General features: G+C 36.8%; 1 protein-coding gene across 6 annotated transcripts in view; it reads left to right on the forward strand.

The window, feature by feature from the left end:
* Positions 1–28,000, forward strand: part of SFSWAP (splicing factor SWAP) — an 87,019-nt gene that overhangs the window by 21,119 nt on the left and 37,900 nt on the right. For all 6 annotated transcript variants that reach the window (XM_067539763.1, XM_067539761.1, XM_067539762.1 and 3 more), the window contains 6 exons: positions 4,736–4,973; positions 5,682–5,813; positions 6,181–6,274; positions 12,635–12,812; positions 22,857–23,090; positions 26,962–27,152. In XM_067539763.1, coding sequence (XP_067395864.1) covers positions 4,736–4,973; positions 5,682–5,813; positions 6,181–6,274; positions 12,635–12,812; positions 22,857–23,090; positions 26,962–27,152 — 1,067 coding nt within the window. The remainder of the gene's footprint in view (positions 1–4,735; positions 4,974–5,681; positions 5,814–6,180; positions 6,275–12,634; positions 12,813–22,856; positions 23,091–26,961; positions 27,153–28,000) is intronic.

A 28,000-nucleotide genomic window follows, 5' to 3' on the forward strand; every position in this document is an offset into this window, starting at 1 on the left:
GTTTTGTTTAGATTTTGTCTGCTTTTGGAAGCTAATGAACCTTCAGTTTGTTGATGAAATCACTTAGTAAAGACCTTTTGGATAAGTGTTTCAGCAAGCTGAGCCAGCAAACTGCATTTAAACTGCTAATCTGTAGGCTGTTAATGACTTTATATTTCTTTTTTTGGGTATCCGTTACTAATTAGTTACATTTTAAAACCTCTCCACATGCAATAGTTGAAAAATTCAAATTCCCACAAAACCTATATTAAAATCATCCACAGTATCTTGCACAGTATTCATTGACACAGTCATTGGACCAAATTAAGCTCTGGCATAAATGGATATAGGTTTCATTGAAGTGAAAGGGAGACGTGCTTGTTTATGTCACAAGTAAACTCATCACCTTCATCTTTAGAGAATCCATTGTAGAGTTGTGCTAATCTTCATTTTAAAATGTTTGCTTTCTAATAAGTAGATAGGTATAAAATATTTAGGCAGGGCACGGTAAAGGCTAGAAATTTTGAGGAAATTTGTCTGCTATCATAACTTAGCGGTAAGAAATTGGACACCTATCTTTTTACTTTATGATGCGTAAAGAAGCCCTTGCAAATTTTTCAGGGAGGGGAAGAATATTGCGGTTTTTTTACATTAGAAATTCAGAAGGTGTCCAACTTGAGTAGTCTTTAACTATGGTTACTTATGTGATAATTCTAGATAATCTGTGGGCATCTTCTGCAATCCATTTAGTAAATCTGAATATATCATGGAGGATGACATGATAGTTTCATGCTGTCTATACAGTGACATCGGGGTAATTTAGGATGGGTGAAATCTGTGACTAGTAGTTGACGTTTCTAGAAAGGACTGAATCAGCATCCAAATAGTTAATGTAATCCACATGTAGAAACTCATTTTAATGGCAGCAGTCATGCTCAAGTCTTTAATACAAGCCTAGCTAGGTGTGCAGTAAATTCATTACCTTGAGTTGATTCCTTATGGCCTAAATTCTCAAGAGTGGGTAGTGATTTGGGGAGACTTAACTTTGAGACATCTTAAAGGGTCCTCCTAATTTTCAGAAGGCAAGTGCTTAGCACTTCTTAAAAATAAGGTTCCTTCCAGGTGTGTTGGGTTTAAGCAAACAGAAACTGAGGCACTAAAAATACTAGTTGCTCTGAAATTTGTCATTTTCTATAGTTCATTTTTTTTCAGTTCTCTAAGTAGCATATTTAAAATGGCTGGGTGGTTGAGGTGAGTTATTCACACAAATTGTTCTATCAAATACAGGAGGAGTGTTCGAAGACTGTAGATAATTGAACAACAAGCTAAGCATATTTGAAAGCAGCAAGGTTGTGACTGCTAGCTCATTTTTAGTGACACAAGCAAGATGGGGAAATTTGTGGGATCTGTTTCCCATTAATATAGCTCTTTTGCTCTGTAGTGAGTTGAATTTTGTGCAAGCTGGAAGTTTATTTTGCAACTTTCAGATCTACCAAAGGCAAAATGCAACATACATGATGAAACCAGATGGTCTAGAGACCTTAAATGAGCCTCTCTCGAGATTAAATAAGGAAGTAGGCAAGTAATAGAACTTATTCTGCATTTACTGCAGGAGACTTCTAGATTTACTAATTGTTGGTGTTAAAAAAAAAAAAAAAAAAAAAAAATTTCTAGGATTGATTTTTGATAATTCTGCTTTTAGGATCCACCTGTCATAATTGCTACTTAACAAAATCAGAACATTGCAGTGGCTTCTCCCTAAATGTAGAAAAAAGGGGAAAAATTATAAAAACGAAATGTTCCTATTTAAATGATAGCTTTACTGTGGTGTAGAGGATATATTATATATCTCTTGAAGGATATATATTAAAAAGGTGGTAATAGGAATAATTGGGGAATTTTGTGAGTTATGTCCTTTCATATATAAGCATTGAATCTGTTTTGGCTATATCTGTACAGAAAGGGTTTCCACCTTGTTGTGTATCAGTAATTTAGCTTAGTAAATTGCAGTGCACTACAATTAGTTTTTTTTTCCAGACATATTCATGAATTTGATACATTTTAGAACTGAATCCCTCAGAAGCAAAGCAGTAGCAGCTATAAATTTTCCTGTGGATTGTTGTCTATCTGGTACCTTATCTCAAAATTTTCTAAACACAATGGTCATGTAGTCACCTTTTTGCTCATTTATAGAAGTGAAGTTTCTAGGTGGTGATTTTAGTACCAGTAAATTCAGTGCATTTAAGATGCTGAACCATGAATCTTTTCTTCTCTTGCTATTTTTTACTGTAAGGGAATATCTGGAGATATGATAGGCTTTCTGCTAAATCAGGCATTCTGTTAAGCAGGGATGGGAGAATTCAGATAATTAAACAATCAAGAAATGCATCAATTTTTCTGTATACAGAGTTTTGGATGTTAAATGTTGGTCATAATTTTCAAATCTGTATCAAGTTCTAAAAATTTCCACACATCTCTGTCCACATAATCCTATTGGTATTTTGCAAAGTTGCATTTGAAATAGTTGCATAAAATTTTCTCCTGTTCCAGTCTTGTTTAAATTATACAAATACCACTGCCTAGTAAATGATAGAATGCATCTTTAAAGTCATATAAAGATTAAACCAAAATTTTGGACTTTGGGCATGTGAAATCATTGCACGGAATTTCCTTGGTTTCTAAATCTGTTAAGCAATATAACTAGCCAGGGATAAATCACTAGCTAAAAGATGCATCCTTCTTACTACCTTGCATGTATCATGAGCAGCAAAGCTTTGTGGAAATGAGAGGGAAAGGACTGTAGAATTCCAAAAGCCAGACATTGCAATTTTCAATGGTAAAATCAAGAATCTCAGAGTGACAGAAACCTTGGAATTAAAACCCTGTTGAAATTGATGGAGGTAGTTCATTTCCCCCTTATTTGTGGAATACCACTTGAGAAGAACCAGGGCAGTTCTCCTGCACAGGCGTGAGACAGTGTTTGGGAAGCCTGATACACTGCATTGACGTGAAATCGACTGTTGGCAAAGATGAGACCTGGGAGCAGGCCTGCTGAATTGAAGGTTCCTCATGCTGCTATGTGTAGGCATCTCTCACAAGATGAAGCGCTTGTTCCCTTTTCTGTACATAGATGATAACCTCTTTGATTTGAGATCCAAGTCTAGCTCAGCTACTACCATTCCTCTGCTTCTTCATTATTGAAATTGCATCTTGAGTTGCCATTTTACCCCCAGTTCTCTTTTGTGAATATTTAGCTTCCACTGGATGGCATTTCTTTCCCAATACTCATTTGTTTATTCCTTTGAACAAGACAGAAAGCAAGGGACACCTGTGGTAATTCTGCTATTGAATTTTAAATATGGATGAAATACAGGGCTCATGGATGTGAAGGATTAAAAGACTTGGCTTTACAAGTATGTGCCATTCAAACTTCCCACACCGTTCTATCAGTGCATCACCAGTTTAGTGTACAATATCACTGCTTTTCTAGTCCTGAGCCTTTCTTGTACAGAGACCTGCTCTTCACCCAAGCCATCATGCAGTTGGCTATGAGCAGAGACTTGAGGTGAGCTTAAACCACTTCCCATGTCTGAACTTTGGAGCTTGTCCTCTCCACTGTAAAGAAAAATCCACTGGGAATGGATGAGACCCACCAATTTATTTTCTCAACTGAAAATTATGCTGTTCATAACTGAACACCAGTGGCATGTTCAGCTGGTGTTTAATAAATGAGGGATTCATACATGTATAATTAATAGAATAACACATTAACAGCTGTGAATTTTGTATTTTTTGTCTCTTGAGGGTAAAATCTTAATTTTGTTGTGCCTGTAGTGCATATGAATTATGCAGGCTTTGCAGCTCATGACAGTGAAGCTATAAGCTGCTGCTGAGGTATTCTAAATAGACATTCCTCTGTAATGCATGTTTCAGCCCCTACCAAAAACCCTTGCAAACTTTATTGTTTCAGGTTTTGTGTATGCACATATAGTTTTAAAGTTAATTAATTGGGCAAATTGTTTCATGCTCTGCTTTACTGGATATAGATTAAATTGTAACTTTAAATCCAAAGTTTGCAATGCAAATATATCTTAAATATTAAAAAGGGGAAAATGTATTAACCAGACAACCTGGATTTTTGGCAGCTTAAGTAAACTAACATTACTTGTCCTGAGTAACCTGGAAAGATTCATTTTATCTTTTTTCTAAAAGTATTTAGAATTAAGTAAATGTTTACTAGAACTTTTCTTTATTGTAATTAATTTCACTGTAATAATACCTCTTAGATTAATATTCTCATTCTTCAAATTAAAGGGGCTAATTTTGAGTATAAAATAGACTTATTTTTCCTGCTATCAACAGTGCAAACATGGTTTTAATTTAGCTAAAATGTGTTAACTTTTATGAAGAAAAGTTGCATGTTAGAATGCTTTTCATGTGCCTTTAGTGGTTCACTTCACTGTTTATGCCTGTTCGGTTTCCAGTTGGCCTTGGATGTGCTCTGATACCACCTTTAGTATGTCTGCCTCATTTAACCTAAATATGTTGATGTGAACCGTATTTCTTTTCTTACACCAAAAAAATGTATAAAATATTACTTGATTTGAAATGTGAATCAAAGTGACATTCTAGTTATGGTAGCAGTGCGAAAATCTGTTTTTTTCCATGTGCTTTTTTTTTTTTTTCTTCAAATTTCCTGATGATACTGATCTTAAAACAAATGTTTGGGTTGTTTTTTTTTGTTTTGTTTTTATAGCAACAGTGGCAGCCATGTATTACAGTTACTATATGCTACCTGACGGAACCTATTGCCTTGCACCTCCACCCCCAGGAATAGATGTTGCCACTTATTACAGTGCACTGCCTGCAGGGATGACTGTATCAGCCACTACGGGAGTAACAACAGTACCGCCACCTCCTGGTACTACACCTCCCCCTCCCCCAGATACTACTGATTCCAGTAGTGGGTTGACATCTACTACACCTTCTGCAAGGTACCATACTTTCATGTCATATGTATATTTTCTATATTCAGTTTGAAAAAATATTTTTTTTAAGCAATGACGATTTAATTTACTTAGTTTCTACAGTGTAATGGGATGCCTCTTATTGACAGTATGCATGGGTAGTGGTTTAGTTCATAGTTTGCACTCAAATGTAGTCAGAGACACAGTACAAATGCATTATAAACTCCTAGAAAGATAATTATTGCCACACATAAAATCCATTTAAAATATTAAATGTTTTCTTTTCCTGCATGTAATTGATCCATATCTGAGGCGTGTTTAATTTAACTGTGTGACATTAAAAACATATCAAGTGAGATTGCTAGTGATTAGTTTAGACACTGGTAACAACGGTGCTTTTCATTTAAAGCAGCTGGCATTAGGTACACTACTACTGTATATACCAATATAAAATGTTTTGTAATAGTTTCATTAATAGTTGTATTTTTGAATGTTTCCAGAGATTCCTTAGATACTCTGCACCAGTGTTATCTCATTTTTATGAGAATAAATGAACCAAATGATTGATTGAATGTATGGTTTATTGTAATTTAGGTATTATGAACTCTTTGCTTGAAAGCAAATATTTAATCATTAGAAGTACATGACAGCCCAAAAGTAAATTTTTATATAAACTTTGTAAAACAATATGTTTATATTTTCTATGTATAAATAATGGACTTCTCATGTTTTTAGCACAATTGCTCCAGTGGTTGCCATTATCCCTCCACCTCCAGATATCCAACCTGTTATTGATAAACTGGCTGAATATGTTGCTAGGAATGGAATTAAGTTTGAAACCAGTGTTCGTGCCAAGAATGATCTGAGGTGAGATAAAGTCTACTCTTAACTTTCATTTTATATTTAAAAAAAAAAAAAAAAAAAGGACTGTTTATTTTATTGGTAATTCATGCATTTCTGAAGAAAAGTGTTTTAAGGAAGGTATTTGGTAATTTTTTATGTTAAAATTCAAGAAACCACTTAAAGTGATTGCTAAAGCATAAAATGCTAAAATTTAGAACCCAGAAACCATGTTTCTGAATACATATATCCCCTGGGAGTTTAGGAATATGCTATTATATTTCAGAGCACCAAACAATATTCCTGTGCCTGAGGTAGTGAGATGGTAAATGATTGGCAGCATTTGCTGTGTTCGGGTATATTTCACAAATTACTTTTCCTTCTCTCTAAATAGGTTTGAGTTCCTGCAACCATGGCACCAATATAATGCCTACTATGAATTCAAGAAACAGTTCTTCCTTCAAAAAGAGAGCAGTGACAGCTCTCAGGTATGTTTTTGATGGGGCCAGGTGGTGGGAAAGGTAGATAATGTTGTTTTCTTTTGTATTCTATATTCAGAGAGTAATATGTAAAACCGATTCCTATAGAGAGAGTTTTGTGTTAGGGGAGGGATTTGGATGCCTTTTATTTCATGTAACATAAATCCAGAAAGTGTGTGTGTGAGATCAGATTAGTTGCTTTACTCTAGTATAGCATAAACAAACAACCTCTGTGATGGCAATGTGAAACATCCTGAGAACTTTTGAACTCCACATATGGGAATGTAACAAACTATGCAGCTGCTATGTGGCTATCCAAAACCCACAGTGGTGCTCTGCTCCATTGAGGTTTAGGAGCACTGCAGTAGCAGTTACCTTCTCCTGCATGTCTCATCCTATTGTCCCTAAGGCAACACTTAGTTTTTCTGATCCACTGTGTCTCAGAGAAACTTTAACTGAGAAGGCCAGTATAATCTGGCAGCTGTCCTAACTCTTCTGAATTGAGAAGACATGCTTCTTTCTATGTCCCACTGAATTCCTGCTTTCGGAGGAAACACAGAAGAACATACACGCACCCCCAAGTGAAGATAGAGAAGCAAAGTAGAAGAAGGCTAGAAAATTACATTTTTTTGGATTTAGGAAGCTTTTTTGGCTAATTAGTAAATTGCCACATAATCATGTGCAGTATTCTCTGTCCTGTTGTATCCACAGCCTGTGAACAGCATGTTGAAAGTGCTTCTAAAAAGGACATTTAATTTGCACTTGCCAAACTACCCAGTCAAAAACAACTTTGCTGTCAGGCTGCTTGTAAGCTGTCTGTAGGGCAGTGACAGCAGCAGGAGGACCCTTCCTAGGAGCTGTGATGACATCCATACAATGAATTACAGTGTAGTAATTAAACTCAAACCCTTTCTCTAGAGCATCTGGCAAAGCAGTTTGGTCTCATGACTCTCAAGAGATGTCTGGTTTTTCTCTGTCATTAACTGTCTACATCTGCTGTAGAATCTTTCAGAGCTTTCTAACCAGAAGCTCTTCTTAAAGTGACAGTAACTTTGTGCATAACTTAATGAAGCATGTGTAAAGGTTCATATACGCATTTCTATTTTAAACTATTGTAGAGAGTATACAGTGCAAATTCAAGGGTATGTGAGTTTTGGCTATAGAGTGGCAATATTGCAGCTCAGGAATAGTCTAACAAAGTTTCCATAACATAGCATAGGCTGCTCTTAAATTCGTAAACTTTGTAGGAATGAATGTGCTGCACAGTAGTTTTGGCTTAAACAATTAACTTTGGCATGTGATTAGTTCATTAATACATAAAACCATTCACAATTAGAAGATCCACAGCTAATGATGAGTAATGGGCAATGTCTCTCTTCACTAGCAGTTGACTCCCTTTCATGGAGATATGTCAAATACTTAATATAGTACTAACATAGTCCTATTTAATTTATTAGCTAGTGTATGCTTAGTTATAAGGCAGATTTTTCTGTATTCCAGAAAATGTGTATAATTGAAGCAATTTTCTAGGAAATACTACCAGTTATTCTACTTGGTAAGCTTTTATCTTGTCTTGTGTTTTAACCTGTACTGGATTTCTGTAATGAATGAAGTGTTTTTTAAAACAATTTATTTTTAAATTATTCATAGACAGTTAAAACTACAAGATTCTAATAGAAACTGATAATTTTTATGCGAAAGTTTTCTTTATTTAATATCCAAGCATTCTTCATGAAATATTTACTAGCAAAAGCAATGGGCTTACCTTCTATATTAGTTGCCTAGATTAATAAGAATTTATCTATTTCATTTCTGAGGAAATGAAACATCAGAGAAAAATAATTTTAAGGAGAGTCCTTTAAAGTTGAAGTATTATGACTTTCAAAGCTGGTGATTGAGTCTAGCTAAGAAGCCAACAGAACACACACACAATCTCAAGGAACTTTTTTAACTATACTAACGTTTCCCCTGTAGTTGGGCAGATAATTTCCCTACTTTTCTAAAAGATGAAAGCTATTTGTGTTTTTAATATTATGGACAGTGGTATTCTTTGAATACTTTATTCATATAACCAAATATAAAACCTTTGCCGGCTTCTGCATCATTTAACTCAACTTTACCATTGACTTCAGTAGGTACAGGATCAAGTTCTCGATGCTATTTTGTTATATTTTATCACTCTAAACTGCTTATAGATTAGTTCATGTTTTGCCAATGAATGACTGCAGAGGAAGGAATGGAGAAAATCTCTCATGGCTGAAATATAAAATGTGGTATGGGTCCCTCCTTAACATCTAAAATCTTTAAACAGTAATAAGTATATTCAGAAGCAGCCAAGCAATCCATTAGGAAAGGGTTACTGAAATAAAAAGTTTTTTTTTAATGTAATTCTGAGACCCTTAAGTATTTCAGCTCTTTTTTATGGGGAACATTCCAAATAGCCTTCATTTAATATATTTTTTTTTACCTTGGCATTTTCTCATACCAGAGTAATTGATTCTTTTGACAGTATATAGATACTTGTACTTCTAATAGTATCATCCCTTTTGAGGCTCTGAGCATCTAGGGAGTTGCATTCTAACAGTTTCGTTCACAAATACCAATGGCAGCTCATAGTATCCATAGTAGGAAAGAGGCTTCCTGTTTCTCTCTCCTTATTGAAGTCTTTTGCTAATGATTTTACATGCATCATTAGCTTCAAGTGTTACACACAGCCAAAACAATTGTGCTCTAATGTGGAAAGCTCTTAAATAATTAAGCCCCAGTCTGTGTTTTTAATTTCCATTTATGAGTTACTTTTTAGACTGAGTTGGTTTCTTAATAACCTTGTCCTCACTTTCTGATTGAGGGGAAAGTCTGGGAGGGTGATCTTTGAGACTGAGACAGGAGGCTGCAGCCTGACAGTAATTGAAGTCTCAGCTTCTGTGCTGTGACCCCACGCAGATTTTTCCTCCCTGTTCCAAGAATCAAGCAAAGAGTCACTTAAGTGGTTGCCCTTATCTCCCCATCCACCCTCCTTTCCCCTTTTTTGCATCCCAGTAGCTTTTGTGGGAGTTCTGGGAAAAACTAGTCAACGTTGGAGGGTTCAAGCAGTCAGGGGAGGAGGAAGAGGTGCTTCTGTTGCTGCCACTGCTATTAGGGTAGAGGAGCCAGAAGTGCATGAAAACCAGCCCTCTACTTGAGAGATGGTTTTGTGAATATTTCAAATCTGCCCCAAATTATTGCTAAAAGCAAGGAGCTCACTCCTTCCCACTTCTGGTAGTAACGTCACCAACCTCCTTCTCTCAATGGTTTCAGAGCAAGAAGTGGTAATGTAGTGCTGCTGCTGAAATAAATTGTTTTCCCTATTGAAGTAGCAGCAACTTGGAATAGTTCAAAGGCACTAACTAGCTCCCCCATGATCTTTGTCAAAGAATGTATAAATACAAAATAATAAACAGCATATTGTATGTTAGAAGTGACATGAGCTTTCTTTCTGATCACTGTAAATGGACTTCAGTGGTTCTGCTGAAGGCCACAAGTAGCTTGAGACCAAGAATAATACAAATTGAAGGGAAGGCAGCTTTTGGCATTAATTTTGAAACTTCACTTTCTTAAAAAATAGAGCTGAAGTAATACTACTGGCAAAAGCAAAGAATTAAATGGAAACCCATTATTCTCCTTTTAAATCATCCCATATTACTTAGGCATTGCAGGCAATTTGTATGTGTAATTTCTGGCTTTACATGTGTAATTTCGTATATGACATATTCAGAATTAACCAGGAACAGCAGAAGAATTTAAGAATTGTGACATCCTTGCCTCAAAATTCAATCATTTTTTCACTGTTTCAACTTTAATGCATTGTTTCTGTGGTTAAGTTGTTTAGATTTACTTTAAATTCAAAATAAACATTAGGTATGGTCATTAGCTGTGACATCAGTAACTCTGCTAGTAATCAGACTACTTTTTTTAAATGGCTGAAGGAGTTCCAGATCCATCATATTACAGCAGTTTTGGCAAGAGTTTTATATTATAAAAGTAAGCTTCCTGGACAGCATGAAGTGAGGATTATATGTGTAACAAATAAATTATATGTTAGGTATCATCTATGCAAAATTGTTAGTAAATTAATCTATATAGTGGCTCTCATTTACTCATTTATTTTGAGGAGTGTGGGGAATGAGTTTTAGGTAATATCTTACAATTAAGACATGCAAATCTAGTTTCTCTTCTGTTAAATCAGTGAAGAGTTTATAGTTTGTGGTAATTGTACTTTTTGTAATTGTACTTTTTTTTTAAATAAAAAAAAGATAAAATATTCAACTACAGTTTCCGTAGTTGAAGGAAAATATTATGCAAAAGGCATCCATTATCTTTCAAATAAAAAGTGGAAAAAATGTGTTCTCTCAAGTACAATTGATTTTGTATTGAAAAGTTCAGCTCTTATCAAAAGTGTTTTTCATTTTCAGAAAGGTTAGGTGGATTTTCATACATCATTTGTATTCATCCTTCTATTATACAGTAAAGCACACTGTATAAGTGAAAGGTTCAAGAAAGAGACAAAACGTAGTGTCATGAACAAAGTAAGTCTGCTTCAACAGCAGACTTAGTGTGAAGTGTTCTTAACCACCTTACATAGGTAGCAGTTAATGACAGTTGCATTAAATTGCTATTTTTTGAAGACCTATATTCAGAGTGTACAGAGGTTGTAAAGCCCCTGCGTGTCATTCTAAGAAACTAAATACCTGTTGGCAAAGCGAAGAGACATTTGGGATTGTATGTGTTTGGGTTTTTTTTTCCCCTTCCATTTCTTTAGTATCCCTGGGTAGCTTCTCTGAAGCAGGTGAAGAAAAGTATGTTGATCTGATTTCTCACTCTAGTGTTTGCAGTTATATAACAGGAGAGTGCACAACACTTGCTATTAATTTCATTCAAGGTGTGGCAAAAATAAATTACTGTTTATTAAACTTTACGTTTATGTAGCTATTCAAACTGATATATTATGAAGACCAGACCTGCCTATTTGGCATTGTGAGGCTTAACAAATTTTTAAGTAGTTTAGATATCATTTGAGAAAAGGTGAAATATGTTTATACTTACAGGTCAGAATATCACTAGTCACGACAGAACAGGATTTATATTAATTTCAGAGTTTATTCAGCTATTTTTGACAATGCTGCAACTGTGTATTACCAGACTTTTAAATTAACGAATATAAAATCATTGTGCTTTCTTTGCTAATGCTTACTTTACAATAGTTTTCTAGTTTAAGCTTAAAGCCAAATGTGGGAACCTGAAATAGGAAGACCTTAAAGGCATTTGATTTGAAAAAAGTTACATGGCATATTGTACTTACTGTATTTGCTTTTTCAATTCTCTGACTCTTACAGGATTAGTATTAGAGGGAAAAATATAATCTATATTTTACTATTTTATTTAAAAGATAAAATGATACGAATAACTTCTTACCTGGTCAACTTGACTAGTTTACTCAGACTAGTATACTGATATAAAGAACAGTGGAATGGTATTATGTATGGGATTGTTGATCTGTTTAGGTTCTGGAAAAGTATCTATGGATTGCATGTGGAAGACAGGGTTGGAAATGATTGGCCTTAGTTTAGTTTCAGTCAGTGGAGGCCAGTATGTATTATGGAGCTGACACAGAAGAAATGACTTGCATATACTCTTTAATGAAGTGAACTGTGAAATTTGCAGTGTTGTTAATTAACTCATCCAGAAACCAAATGAAAATTTAAGGTGTTGGTTCTGACCTATAAACCCCTAAATGCCAAGAGTCCTTAATACTGCTTCTCTCTTTAAGTAAGTCTGACATATGTGATCAGCTGAGGTGTTTGAGCTAAGTATCTCTCCGGTTTATTGTTGGAGACAACCTGTGGTAGAACATTTTCAAGGATGGTTGTGCTGGAACTTGCACTACTCTTCCCCTTTAAACTGTGCTCAAGCTTGCTGGCCTTCAGGTCACTACTGATTTCTAGGCTTTTCCTGGGAGGGTTAGTTAATAGGGTGTGAGTAGATTGAGGAGGAAGACTAAATTAAAATTGTTAATTTTAATAGATCTTTCAAAGAAAGAAAGAAAGCAACAACAGCAAAAAGTAGTTGCATGTATCCTTACCCAGAGAAAAGATGTTGGCGTCATGAAAGCTGTATGTAAGGACAGACAAAGGAGTATATTTTGTTCTCCTTGCCACACTTTCTTGTCATTTTGTAGAAAACACTGAAATTGTCTTTAAAATCTGTCATACGGAGTGCGAAGGCATTTGCTTAGTCAACTTTATGGTGTACATTATAAATGGATTGCATGTCAGACATTTTTATTTTCAGCAATAACTGTGGTCATAACATTTTGAATTTCTCTTTGAAAAGGGTGTATCTTTATCAGAAGAAGTTCCAGCAGATACTGCTTCTGACACACAGGCTGAAACTCAGTTTCTGGATGATGACACTTCTGAAGATGCATCTGAGATGGATACTATGGGTGTTACGGGAATTAAAAAGGATGCACCTGCCAGTAAAACTATCAGCGATGGTAAATTGATGAAAGGTATGTTGAGACAGTTGGAAAATGAAATCTTTGTAGACATACATTTAGAACAAATCTATAATTAACAAAGAAAGGACTTTGACATAAAGGCATCAGAAAGCACTGAATTGAATAATTTGATTACTTTCATACTTCAGCGATGTCAAACTTTGAGTCTGAAACCCAAGCGGACAAGAACATGAATGTCAAAAAGTTTGAAGAAAGCAGAATTGTATATTGTTGAAAACTAGCATGTAAAATGAATTGATATTTAGTAGACCAGTTACTTAATATTTTGTGGGTATTCATAACTTTATCTGTATTACACATGCACAAAGTTTAATTTCTAAATGTTAATGTGTTCTGGCTCATTCTTAAGTTTAGAAACCATGGGATAAATTTTCAGATAGACAAAGTCCTAGCCTCCATATTTGTGGGCCTTCTTTATTTTCAAAACTGCTAGGTTTAAATCTGAGTTCATGTACCTCTAACTGTCTGACTTGTACCTGCAGAAATAACTCAAGTTTGTGACCGGAGTTTGCATTGGCAAAAGGAAGGCTAGCTTTATGAAATGTTCTCTCCCCTTCCCCCCATTGGTCTCTATTATATATTAGCAATTTTTTCTGGTCAAGAAACTGTACTGAATTGTTCTATGCACAATAAGAAAATGCAATTAGCCTCAAAATTTCTAATGATTGAAACATTTTGTGTCTCTTAGAATTAGTCTTTTTTAGATATGTTTCACAATAAATAGCATGGAATTTTAAATAAATTTAGCTATTTAATATTAGACCATATTTTTTTATATGGTGAATGTTTGAACTTAGTGGAACCTTATTTTTGCCATTGCTAAGTAATTTGAAATATAAGGACATAAGTCTGTTTTGTTTAAACTAATAATTGAAAGCACTGGCAAAATAGGGTTGTAGTTAGAGTGGAATCTAAGACCTCTGCCTGATTATTTCATTTGGAAAATGCTGTGGTCTAGTTGAAACTGCAAATATTAGAAGTATATTGAGGTCACATTCCAGAATTACTTGTCTCTTCGTTTGCTGGGAGAAAAAGCCTTGCTGAAAGAGAGGTCTATTTAATATGAGATGAATTTTCTGCATGAGAAATTTTAGTTGTTTGAGGACAATGGGGAAAATAAGTTTAAGACCAACCTTGCAAAGTCAGCTAAGGAAGTTGAAATGTACCAAATCTGTGAGACATATATTTCCATTGAAGGACCTGTTTCCTGTGCCGTTGGCATCCATTTACTTGACTTATTGGGAAAGAAAGAAAAAATTACTCCCCGCGCCTTCCCCCCTCTTTTTAAAGCTTGATATAGAGATGCAAACACATTAGGTCAGGGGTTCTCAACCAGTGGTACGCGGAAGCCGGCTTGGTGGTACGCGAGGCAAAGCGCGCCGCCGATTCCGCCGCCGAATCCCTCCCCCCCCCCCCCCGCAGCTGCCGAGAAACCCTGCTGCCGGCGATTCCCCCCCGCAGCCGCCAAGAAACCCTGCTGCCGCCGATTCCCCCCCGCCCCCGCAGCCGCCGATAAACCCTGCTGCCGCCGATTCCCCCCCGCAACCGCGGACACACGCCGCTGCTGATTCCCCCCCGCAGCCGCCAAGAAACCCTGCTGCCGCTGATTCCCCCCCGCCCCCGCAGCCGCCGAGAAAACCTCCCACCGTTGCTCCCCCGGCCCGCTGAGAAAAGCCGCCGCTGTCGTTCTTCCCTCCCCCCGCCGAATCATGCCCCCTTGCTGCTGCCGAAAATGGGCAAATGGCTGTACGGTTTCGGCGGAGGGCATTGATTGAAAGTGCTTAATGCGCTCATTTTCCGAGTAGTACTCTGGCCAGGTACAGTCAGGTGAAGCGGTACTCGACCTGACTCTACCTGACCGGAGTGGTACTCGGGGAAAAAAAGGTTGAGAACCGCTGCATTAGGTCATAATTGTCTCTTGTTTTGTTGACATGACTCTTAAATTGTTTAACATACTAATTATTTTTAATGTGCAATTTAGTAATCTTGTTTAGAAAAGATTCTTGAGCCTCCATATGGTTTATGCTAAACAAATGCGTAAATAAAACAGCTAAACTTCTGTCAATGACTTCTAGTGTCCTTAAAGGAAAAATCTTAATCCAAGAGTAGAACCACAGAGGTCTTCAGAAATCTGAGGTTCTTTTTTAAATTGGGGGTTATTAAGGATATTACACAACCATTTTAACAAGAACTGGGCTTTTGAAAGTCTCTTCCAGTAGATGCCAAAGGGCTGACATTAGACCCATATTCTAGAACCATCTCGGGGCTAAAAGAAAGAAACCATGTATGGCAGAGAACACCTTTGATCTCCATACCAATGTCCTTGAAAAGGTAGCAAGTCTCAGATCCCTGCACACACAACCCCCTTTCTTCCAGAGGCTCCAGAAAACTATTCCTATTGATGTTTCTGTTGATTGGTACTTTTTCCATTGGTCAACGGGATCAGAGTTAGAATATTATACACATTCCACCATTTGGTCACACACCGAATTTAACCTAAATTCAGAATCCGTAGAATCATAGATACAGTAGCTAGAATTATAGATGCAAAATACTTTGGTTCAGACACAAAAGATCATGGGGATTTATTTACAAAGAATCATGATGAATTTGATTCATTTGCTCACTATACAAACATTGATTCTCCCCCCCACCCAACCTCTTGGTATTTGCTACCATTCCAAATAGTGATATGGCCAGAGGAGGTAAGAGAGCAGCACTGCAGACAGAGACACGAAATGGGGAACTAATAAATGGCAAGCCCTACGCTCAGGGTATGTCTGTTAGAAATGTAAGCCATCTTCACCGGGAGTGCTTCCACCAGCCTAAGAGGAGGGGCAGTGTGGGGAGCTGAGTCCAGCTTCTCAGCTCCACTGGCAGCTCCCTCTTGGGTGCCCATTCCTCATTTTCTGCAAGGAACGGGTAGGGGGAAGCCACTGGTGCTTCTTAGCCAGCCCTCCCGTCTCTCTCTCCCCCCCCCCGGCGCCCATTCCCTGCCAAGAGCCAGGCAGCCTTGTCCTGGCCAGGGGTGGGCAGATGGGGCTGCCCAGGGCTTCTTGCCTACCCATTCCATGCCGGGGGGTGGGGGGGGGAGGGGAGCCTCCTGGGGTCTTCTCGCCCCTGGGGATTTAGGGTCCAGCTGTCCCGGCTTCTCGGGCTCTTCCTCCCCTGCCTGTTCCCCACTCGAAGCTAGGCAGCCATGTCAATTTCACAGCTCCCAGTGGGGAGCAGGCGGGGAGGAGGGAAGGGGTCCCAGCCGGGAGCAAGGTCCCACTACCCAGCTCTCCAAGAAAGCGGGGATCAGCTGGACTCTAGCTGCCCAGCTTTCCTGTCAATTTCACAACTCCTGCAACAATCCATGTCAGTAATGCAGTGTCTGTGCAGACATTGCGTCACCCTGACTGCACTCACATAAGCCCTGTGCCTCTCATGGAGCTGGAGTTACGTCAGTGTGGTAGGACACTTACATCGGTGGGAGCAAGACTGTAGTGTAGATTCTGACATAAGCAGGCTTGTGTTGACCTAACTGTGTAATGTGTAGACCAGGCCTCAGGGAGAGTAAATAGAGCTGATGTACAAAATGATGGCATGTAACTAAACAGCCTCATCCATCCCAGTGAAATGAATTTTTTTTCATTTTGTCTCCCTAAAAGGGCCCAAGTTTTTTCCTTTTTTCTTGTGACCTAACCACTAGAGTTGGCCATAGTTAGGTGTGGAATCAGTAATGGGTTTTTTGGGTCCCCTCGTGGACCATAAATCCTATTTTAAGATTTGGTCAGTAACCTGAAGAATTTGATGACCCATTGTTATAATTCAAACTAGTCAAGAATTTTCCGTTAGAAGGATTTTGAGGTGGAAAATGCCCTTTTCTCAAGATTGACATTTTTTTGCAGGAAGATTTTGACTGTCTATGGAGAAAATTGAAATGACGGCTCCTGGCTGTAGGCATAGTCCTGCAGCTTGGGAAGAGCTTCAGGCAGAAAGTGAAATTGAGAAGAGCCTTCCAGGCAGGCATTTGGCCAGTCAGAATGGATTTTTCCTGGGAATCCTTTTCTGTGAAAAATGTTATGTTTAGACTTTGTCCCAATTTAGGACAAAAAAAATGCAAAATATTTGCAGGCAGGGATTTCCATTTACTACTAGCTCTAGGTATATTCTCTCTGTAATTTGTAATTTTAGGTTCCTGCTGTCTGTCTGATTTAAAGCCTGTTCTCTATAAATCTTAGTATGTAAATTGAAGCTTTCAATTGCGCTTTGGAAATAACTTACTGTGGTGTTGTTGTTGTATGTATGAAAGCAATTTGGGAAGTGAGAAGACGGCAGCAAATTGACACTGAGGACACCTCAGTTGTAGTAGGTTGTTGGTGCTTGAGACAGATAAGAACTACAACTCTTCCATTTTGAAGTTTTATTTTGATAAGCAGAAAAGTTACCAGATAAAATTTTCTGTGTTCTTCCAGAAGCTATGACTTCCTCAATTCTTCAGAGTTGTAAACTATTTGAGAATGAAAGATATGATCTGTTAGCCATGCTTATTTTGATTTTAGTAAAACTGTAGTTGGCTTTAAATATAAATTTCTTTTGACTGCAGAGTCCTGTAGTTTGTGTTCAGATGTCCTTTTCTTTGACATGGAAGGTTTTGTTTGGAAGAAATGGTTGACCTGCAGAGCAGTTTCCAGTGTAAGACAAGAAACCTTGTATGTGAGGAAAAGTGCTTTTGCATTTAGTTCTGCTACACTGAAAAGTAATTAATTCTCCAGACTAATTAATTTCTTGTAGATTAAAAGAAGTCTTTAAGTATTGTGTGAGCCTCGCAAATCCTACTGGTGAGCAAATCTTCCTGTGAGCAAGCTATCAGATTTTTTTTTTTTTTTTTTTTTTTTTTAAAGCTCTCTACTCTGTCAGGAGACAGCAGAGAAAGTTCAGTGCGAGTTAAGTATGAGGCATTGAGAAAAGTAATTTCAACAAGAAAGAAACTAACTGTGGAAAGGAATACTCAGCTATACTTGAAGTATGTTCTTAAAAACAAGCAAAACAAGTTCATTTGATCTGAGGTTTGGGATTCTGCAACAAATCCATGGGATTTGTTTGGAAACAAAGATGTCAATCTATGAGCAAACATATCAGTCTCCGGTTATATTGTAATGGTAAACATCAGTGTCTGCTATAGTTAAAACAACGAGAGTCCTGTAGCACTTTAAAGACCAACAAATTTAATTTCTGCAGGCATAAGCTTTCGTGGGCTGTAACCCACTTTATCAGATGTTCTGATGTCAGACAGACAGACATGTGCTACAGGACTCTCGTTGTTTTTGCTATATACAGACTAACACGGCTACCCCTCTGGAATTTTTGTTATAGTTAAGTTTGCATAATTGTTTCCACCTATTTTCCATTGCTCATAACTTTATGAAACTCATGTTTTGGGCTGAACCTTTCCAAACTAAGTCACTGCCCTAAAGAGAGATTTTTTTTTTTTGTAAATTTGAGCAAAATTTTTAACCAGCTTTGAATAAATGGAGCATGCAGAAAAATTACCTCTTAAAAATATTTTTAATAACTACATCCAAAAGAGTTGGAAATAAAAAGTGGAAAATTTTAACAGTGAAAAAGCTCCCATAGAGATAGAAAAGTGCCTTTGAGCATTGTATTTAAAATTCAGTTTGATTTAACCAAGTAATGACTCTCTGCAAGTCACATGATGTGCATAGAGAGTAAATTTTGCACACTGCTTTTTGCTAAATATGTGAAGTATTCAGCTAATGGAGGCTGTGTTACAAATGTGTGCATTGCTTATTTAGCCACATGGTGAAAAATGCACAAGTTGGAATTAACTAGTGAGGGCTGCTGTTTGCTTTGTAAGAGAGAATCCTGTTTTCATGGACATTTGGACCTCCCAGTTCTGCGATGTGCAAAAGGAAGAGATTTTTTCCCTAGGGGTTTCACGAGATGCATTCCAGTGGTATCTAGTCATTTATTCCAGAGTCAAGTTTCTTTTTCCTTTTTTCCTAGTCCTTTTTATTTTATTTCATTTCATTTCATTTCATTTATTCTCTCTCTCTCTCTCTCTTTCTCTCTCTCTCTCTCTCTCTCTCACACACACACACACACACACACACACACACACACACACACACTCTAGAACCTCACAGTTATGAGCACCTCGACAATGGAGGTTGTTTGCTACTCTGAAATGTTCGTATCTCTGAATAAAACATGGTTTTTTCATAAGTTTACAATTGAACATTGACTTAATATAGTTTTGAAACATTACTGTACAAAGAAAAATGCTGCTTTTGTTTATTTTTTAGTAGTTTACATTTAACACAGGACTGTACTGTATTTGCTTTTTTTAGTCTCTGCTGTTGCCTAATTTTGTACTTCCAGTTCCAAATGGGGTGTGTGGTTGATTGGTCTGTTCGTAACTTTGAGGTTTTACTGTAAATTGATTTATTTACACACACACACATTATTTATTTATTTATTTAATTTATTTATATGTAAACATAGATATAAATAAGTGTTTTTTTTTCCCTACGACATCTCCTACAAAAATGTTTAAGATTGAGGATGTACAATTAAGCATATAAATCAGGAACTGTTAAAGTTAAGATTGTGTGAGCAACTGTAACTCATTCCCCATCTGGGGTAAACCCTTATTGTTTATAAAAAAGAAAAGAAAAGAACACACAGAAAAGATAGGACCTAACTAAGGTCTCACTCAAAAAACCCATAGAGTGAACTGCATAGAACTCTACTTACATTGGAAGGGTAAAGAGAAGTTCAGATCATGGTAAGGTCAGCTCATATTTATGAAGAGTTTGGATCTTTTATATCTGATGTTGAGACTTAGTATGTATGGCAGATATGTACCAGAATAATGTGGAATTAGTGTGTGGGTACGAGAAGTAATTTAAAGTGAGATTTTTTTTCCCATTATTAATACCATTTTAAGCTTCAGCATTCTGATTTATAAAATGCTCTGTTTTGTCCAAATAACTAACGGAAATTGCATGCTATTCCAACTTTTCAATATTTTGAGTATACTAAACATATATTTAGTATTGTTCTATTTGTAGAGTGCTATACTGTTATGGAAAAAATTATTCCAGGTGAACTTTTTCTTTCCCCTTAGCATTTCATCTTTACTTTTTCAGCATTCTAACTACTTGGATTCTTGTTGTCATAACAGATCTAAGCATCTGAAAAATTTTGTTTTGTACTTTAGTAAAAAGCTTTTGTCTATAACTTTCTACTTTATTTCCCAGTAATTTCCATTGGGAAATTCCAACTGCTTATACCAAAAAGTTAATAAAAGCTTGGGTACTCAATTGGCCTAATGTCCATATGATTTTATAGTATTTTTTCACCTGTGACTTGTAATGGTTTTTGTACAGTTGATTCAATGGATGACTGTGGGTGTTCCTTCTGTCATACCTGGCAGCAAGTCAGAAAAGGCAGCTTGGCAACTGGCAGATATGTACTAAACTGAAGGGGTCTTTGCACTGAACTTTGAGCTAAATGAACTTAAGAACAGCCATACTGGGTCAGACCAATGGTCCATCTAGCCCAGTATCCTGTCTTCTGACAGTGGCCAATGGCAAAGCGCTTCAAAGAGAATGGACACTCATCAAGTGATCCATTCCCTGTCGTCAACTCCCAGCTTCTAGCAGTCAGAGGCTAGGGACACCTACAGTGTGGGATCCTGACCATCTTGCTGTTAACCATTGATGGACCTATCCTCCATGAATTTGTCATTCTTTTTTTGAGAACACCACTATTGTTTTGGCTTTCACAACATCACCTGCCAATGAGTTCCACAGGTTGGCTGTGCATTGTGTGAAGTATTTATTAAAGGAACTGGCATGTGAAATTGCAAGCCAGTTAGCAAGGATTTTTAATTTTTAATGAATCTGTAAACTCAGGGGTTGTACCGTATCACTGGAGAGTTGCTAACATAGTTCCTATTTTTAAGAAAAGGAAAAAAAAGCTGTTAATTTGACAGGCCTCTTAATTTAATAGTATACAAGGTATTGGAAAAATTTTTGAAAGAGTAAGTAGTTAAGGACATTGAGGTTAACAGTAATTGGGACAAATACACCGTGGCTTTACAAAAGGTAGATCGGCCAGACCAACCTTTTTTTATCTCCTTTTTTGATAGTCATCCTGTGATCAACCAATATCAGCTGCCAATGTGATGTGGCCATGAAAAAAGCTAATGCGATTCTAGGATGCATCAGATGAGATATTTCCAGTAGAGATAAGGAGGTGTTAGTACCATTTACAAGGTGCTGGTGAGACCTTATCTGCAATACTGTATACAGTTCTGGTCTCCCATGTTTGAGAAAGATGAATTCAAACTGGAACAGATGCAGAGAAGGGTTTCTATGATGATCGGAGGAAAGGAAAACCTGCCTTATGAGAGGAGACTCAAAGAGCTTGGTTTGTTTAGCCTAATCAAAAGAAGGCTGAGGGGAGATATGATTGCTCTCTATAAATACATCAGAGGGATAAATACCAGAGAGGGAGAGGAATTATTTAAATTCAGCACCAATGTGGACACGAACAAATGGATATAAACTGGCAATCAGGAAGTTTAGATTTGAAATTAGATGAAGGTTTCTAATCATCAGGGGAGTGAAGTTCTGAAACAGCCTTCCAAGGAGAGCAGTGGGGGCAAGAAACCTAGCTGGGCTTCAAGACTGAGCTTGATAAATTTATGGAAGGGATGATATGATAGGTCAGCCTAATTTGGCAAATGACTGATTTTAGATTACTAGCAGTAAATATGCCCAGTGAATTGTGAAGGGATGTTAGATGGGATGGGTTCTGAGTTACTTCAGAGAATTCTTTCTGGGTGTCTGGCTGGTGAGTCTTGCCCACATGCTCACCAACACATGATTAGGGTTTAACTGACCACCATATTTGGGGTCAGGAAGGAATTTTGCCCTTGCGGTTTTTTGCCTTCGCATGGGGCACGCATCACTTGGTGGTGGATTCTCTGTATCTTGAAGTCTTTAAATCATTATTTGAGGACTTCAATAACTCAGTCTTAGGTTAGAGGTCTATTATAGCAGTGGGTAGGTGAAGTTCTGTGGCCTGCATTGTGCAGGAGGTTGGACTAGATGATCATAATGATCCCTTCTGACCTTGTAGTCTGTCTATGTGAAGGAGTAAATAACACTTTTTCTACACACCATTTATGATTTTATAGACCTCTATCATATCCACTCTTAGTTGTGCTTTTTCCAAGCTGAAAAGTTCCAGTCTTTTTAATCTTTCCTCATAATGAGTCAACAGTGGTGTAATGTAGTTATTCTCTTCTACAGGCCATTTTTGTACTGAGATTGAAATTTAGTAACTACATATTTGCTTCTGTTTTATGATGTATGAAATGCAGAGAAGGAATGTATTTTTACCCACACAGAGCTAGGGTTGTGAAATGTAAAGTAAAAACAGCCTGCTACTACCAATCTAGATGTCTCAAGCATTTCTAAGCGACGAACTTCATGAGTGTATTCTTAAAGTTCTTGTATTTGAACTGTAGCACATAATGTATAAATCATGCCTAAGCTTAAACAATAGAATTATTTCAGTGTTTAGAAAACCTCAATATATGCTGGTCTTAAGTACTCAGAAGCTGCATGCTAGCTTTTGGAAGAAAGAGATTGTTATATGAACACTGAATTTTTTTTATTTTGGACCATTTATAAACATTAAATTTAATTCTGTTTAACTTTTTTGTGATGTATAATACTGAAATAAGTATGTAAATCATCCAATGAGAAGACTGAGCAATTTATAGTAGCAGATAGAAAACATTGAAGGGGAAAAAATGATCAGCCAAATTTTCTTTCTCCAGAGTAATGTGTACTGCTAACAGCCCATTGTGTTTTGGGGGAGAGGATTGTAAAATTAGGCAGTCGTTTTTCATCTTTTAGAATTTAATCTGAAGAGGTAATTAAGCAAAATAATGTAACCTCTTTCCACTGTAGTCAGAATGATATATAAAAGTGTTACCCCTTTATCCCACAGCATCATTTGCTCCAATAAGCTTTGCTATTAAGGCCAAAGAAAATGATCTCCTTCCCTTGGAGAAAAACCGTGTTAAACTAGATGATGACACTGATGAGGAGGAGGAAGAGGGCAAGGAAGGCCAAGAGAATACTAGCAGCACTTCAAATAATAATCCAACACTCGCAACTCCCTGTACTGCTGCTGAGGAAAAAAAACCTCAGCTTACCCAAGAGGAGTTGGAAGCCAAACAAGGTATGCTGTGAAATACTGAAAATGATGAATTGCCTAAAGGAGTCTGAATTTTTCAGACCACAAAGCATTGTAAACTAAACAATTAGTTATTTTGGATCTTAACTATGTTTTCTGTTTTTGAAAATGTTCTGAATCACTGTACTCTCTACTTCCCCTGCTAATCTCCTCACGTAAATGGCATTCCCATACATCGCTGTTGCGAAACTGTAGCAGAGTGGCTTTATGTTTCGTCCATATGAAGTTGCTTTGTTTTGATTACAGCTCCCAAGTTTATAGGTTGTATTAATGTACAAAAAATGGACATGCCTTTCTTTGTAGGCTTTCTCTGTAGAACATTTAATGCTTCAAGCTTTCTTCCAGTCATGTAGCATACTCATACACTCGAATGACATGTTGTTCTCTTTTACTGTAAGCTTTTTTGCATGTTGCTTTGTTTATTTTGTGTGTTGGGGGGAGGATTTGAATGAAGTGATCACTTGAATGGATCAGACACCTTCAAGCCATTTCACAGTAGATGTTAATTTTATAAATGTGAAGATGCTGGCAGCATGTATGAACAAAACATTGGCACAGTTTGTTTTTTAAATCTTGATTTTATATACATGTACAGTATTCATGGTCCCTTATAACTTATCATCGTGCAAATGAATATTGCTGCTTCAGAAAATTTATCATGGAGTCACTTAATAGCATATCCTTTTTGCATTATATTTACTGCAGTGATGCAGATCTGTCACAGATACAAGGCTTTTCTAAATATAAATATAAACATGGAATAAGATTCCTTAAAAATAAGTATTGTGTACCACACAGAAAATGTTAGTCAGCCATCCAAAAAAAAACCCAAAACAAAAAAAAAAGCCTTGACCCAGCAAAAATACCCATCCGGCATTTGTGTAGAATGCAGGAAATGATAGTGGAAACTGAAAATGACTATACAAATTGCTATCAGATTCATACAATATATGATAACATTTTTTCTGTAATCATTTGTGAATATTGCTTGTAACAATGGTATTTAAAAAAAATGGGCAAGCTGCAGAGCACATATATTTATACAACTTTGAGGAGGGTTGGGCATAAAGAGTGTTGGAAAATGGGAGGGGTGAGAGCAAAACGGAGTGTGGTTTTTTGTTTGCTTGGATTTCTACTTTTAGCTGAGAATAGACTACTGGATTTATATGGGCATGTTTCATTTTTCGTGACTGGCAAAGACATTTAGACAATGATAGGTTTTCTTTAATTCTGTATTTTTAACTATAAAAATACAATTAAAATTGTATTTTTGGAACAATGCATTTTTCCCCAGGAAAAAGTCCAGGAGACATGGTACAATCTGTGAGAGAGGCTTCCAGCCATAAGGAACTTAACAGCTGTGGCTTCTAGTACAAACCCACAGCATGTAAATAAATATAGAAAACAAAGTGAACATTATAGCTTCTTTGCTTACGTGTCCCATTGAATATAAGTTAAATGGCAACAGTGCTGCGTTGTTCCACTTCAACAAAGGCAAAACAATTTAAATATTAGGGGATTACTATCTTTTTTTTTGTGTGTGGCAACATTAAAATATGGGCAAAGTTCCTGTGCTAGGCTACATTGGAAGTGGTTTTAATTAATCCTTCCATCAGAGCAGAGGTCTGCTTTCATTATATTTACAATGGGGATATAATTCTTATTAAGAACTTACTTCTAGCATGAAAATACAAAATATACTAGTTCATTAAAAATCAAATTTCAGAAAGACTTCAAGCAAGTATAGACTTGTCTTTCAGTGAGGATTATTTGCATTTTGGCAATTTTTGTGTTATGTCCTCAAGTTCCAACAAAAACGTATTGTAAAAATTATTTGAAAAAAAATTAATGCCTTTTGTTATACAGTACACATTAAAGAACTATTGTAACATGTTTTTAAACAAAATTAACAAACTGGAGTGCACTTCATTAATCTTAAATTTAACAGAATTAAATAGGTTGGAATTTTTTATGATAACTTCATTAAATTGATCCTATTTGTGATATTATCAATATTAGAGCTTGTGTAAAAGTGAACAGGTTTTCCTACTGTTCATAGGTAGATAGGTAGTTATGGGTGTTTTTGGTGATTTTTCAACTGCTTATCAGTACATGAAAATAAAACTTTCATCCAGCCCAACTTTGATTTAAGTATATAGTTTGTTTTTTCAAATTACAGTTATACTATGCACTTGGTCCCACACACTGTATAGAAAAATTCCTCATCTAAACTAACAATAAATATAATGATAACATATTATGCCCCATGAAGAATAATTTGGAAAAGAAATTGCCTTAAGGAATTTCCCAGTGACTAAAAATTAGTGCATCATTCAGGTTATGTATTTTCTTGATGTTTTAAAACTTTTCTGTATGTATACCTCATTATGATTTTGCAAGATGCTTTACAGAAATACAAAACTATAGTACAAGTCACAAATAATTTGTAATATAAATGAGAAAAACACGGGGGGGCGGGAATGGAGAGGGATAAAGATTACAACAGTAAAGTTGTGCATGTGAAGTTTGCAAGGTGGTTCTTTGGTGAAACTAGAAAGGTGATGACATATTTCTCTAGTGGAAGTCACTGGCTGTACAAGAGGGTCAGTTTGAGGATATATTGCAAGGAGAGTGTGGATGCTTGGTGAGAAGGGGGAGGCTGTTACAGGCAGAGGGGCCTCGGGAAAGCATAGGCAGCAGAAGAAAGACAAGCGAGAAGGAAGCATAGAGAGTTGGCAGAGCACAAGATAGGGAGTCGGAAGAAACAAGGAAAGAGTTGTAAGCAGAGGCTGTCTTATGAAGACCTTTAAAAGTGAAGGTGAAGGGTTGGAACTCTGTATACAGAAGGCCAATGAACAGACACAATAGGGGTGTGACATGGTCAGGGTCATGAAATCAGTATTTTGGATGGTTGAAAGGAGTCATGGAGGGTGGAAAGGAGGTGGTTAGTAAACTTCTGAAGTTCATAGACATGAAAAAACAATTTAATCAAATTAAAACTTATGTTTCTTTTAGTTTTTATCTGAGTTTAAACATTTAGTATAAAAAAACAATCTGCCTTGAAAATGGTAGCAGCAACACAAGGCCGTGTGCTGACACTAAATAGATACGTAAACATGGTGAGGAATGGCAGGAAAAGGATTAGTATCTGTAAGCATGTTTGGTGGGCCTTCACCTCTCCTTGTTGAGAGGACCCTAGTAATCCCCAAAAATCCTCCTCCCCCACCAAAGAAATTAAAAATAACAATTGGGACATACTATTGAAACAGTTACTGGCTACTTGATCAGAAATTTTACTCTTAAAAATATTAGTCCATTTAATGGTGTCTGTTTAAATCCATTTAATGGTGTCTGTTTAATATTTGCCTGGACCTCAAACATCAGCGTAGACAGTGTCTACACTCAAGTATAATGAGTTGTTATGAAAGCAGTAACTACAACTCGGGAGAGAGTTGAAAACCCTGAGTTGCTAGCTTACTACGTTTTTGTAGTAAATAAGGTTTGAAAAAAAACAGCCATTCTTTCTATATACTTTCCAGTTTCATATTGTGACTACAGAATAATGTGGTTTCATATTGTGTACCTATGCACCAGTGGTTCTCAACCTGTTTACCATTGTGCGCCACATATGTAACTGGCTGTGTTATGTGGGCCGCATCCGCACAATGTATGTAGACTACCTGAATGGTCCTGACAATATCACATGGGCCTCAGCCGGCGTGCTGATTGGGCTGTAGGTGGCCTGTGGGCTGCAGTTGAGAACCACTACACCCTTTCCAAAAGAAATGTGAAGATACTTGAGTTAGACACAGTATTTTTTTGTAAATTCAGTGCATCCTCGTGTTTCTCCCACCAGCAAAACAAAAACTGGAGGACCGATTGGCAGCTGCAGCAAGAGAGAAGCTTGCACAGGCCTCCAAAGAATCAAAAGAAAAGCAGCTTCAAGCGGAACGCAAACGGAAGGCTGCACTGTTCTTGCAGACCCTGAAGAATCCCCTGGCAGAAGCAGAAGTTGATAAAATTGAGGAGAATTCCTTTAGTATGGAGGTAAATTAAAAGTAAATTCCATGTACCATAGTGGTTAATAGAGAGAACCTATGCATAGACTGTTTCTTTGACTATCTTATTTTTTAATTAAGTTGACTAAGAAGGCAAAGGCTCTTCCTGGGTAACAGAAATCTCCGTTTAGAAGGTCGTTAAATTTTTCAGATTCCTTGTTTATTTTTTAGATCAACAGAAATTATAGAATTGGTAGATAATTTTGAGAAATATTACTGTCAGTTTGTATGTTCTACACAAACAAATGAAAAAAAAAGCTTTGTCACATTTAAATCTAATACTGCATTGAAAATCAATAGATGAGTATCCGACCCTCAAGATTAAAGTACATATGATAGCAGTTTTAATTTTCAGTTGAGCTATTGCTTGTTTACCTATATTTGGGTTTTAGAAGAGGCATTTTGAGGTTTCAGTATAGTTCACATGTGGCTTGCATACATGTGATTTATCTAAAGAACTGAAAGTTGAGTTCAACTCAGTGTAAAACACTACTGCCAGAAATGCTAATATAAGACCCAAACAAGGTGTGTGCACAGTAAGCCCCAGGTAATTTTACACCGAGTTATATTGAAAGACTGGCAGTGAGAGAAACTAGAGGCTTAATCATCCTGTAAATTGCATATCAGTTGACTTCAGTGGAAGTTGCACGTGCACAACTAATGTGATCACATGGTTCCTTATGTTTTTATTTTTATTGTGGTTCTTTCCTACTGAGTCTTTATATAGTGTAACGAGGAACTTTCAAGCAGCTATATATCTGTAACAAGTCTGTCTGGAGTATCATGTTGCACATTTCTTTTAATCTCAGTCTTTGATCAGTGAGGATGATTACCACT

This window comes from Emydura macquarii, unplaced genomic scaffold (assembly GCF_026122565.2).
Source record: "Emydura macquarii macquarii isolate MOO-44397 ecotype Brisbane River unplaced genomic scaffold, CSIRO-AGI_Emac_v2 contig_554, whole genome shotgun sequence".
Taxonomy (NCBI): domain Eukaryota; kingdom Metazoa; phylum Chordata; order Testudines; family Chelidae; genus Emydura; species Emydura macquarii.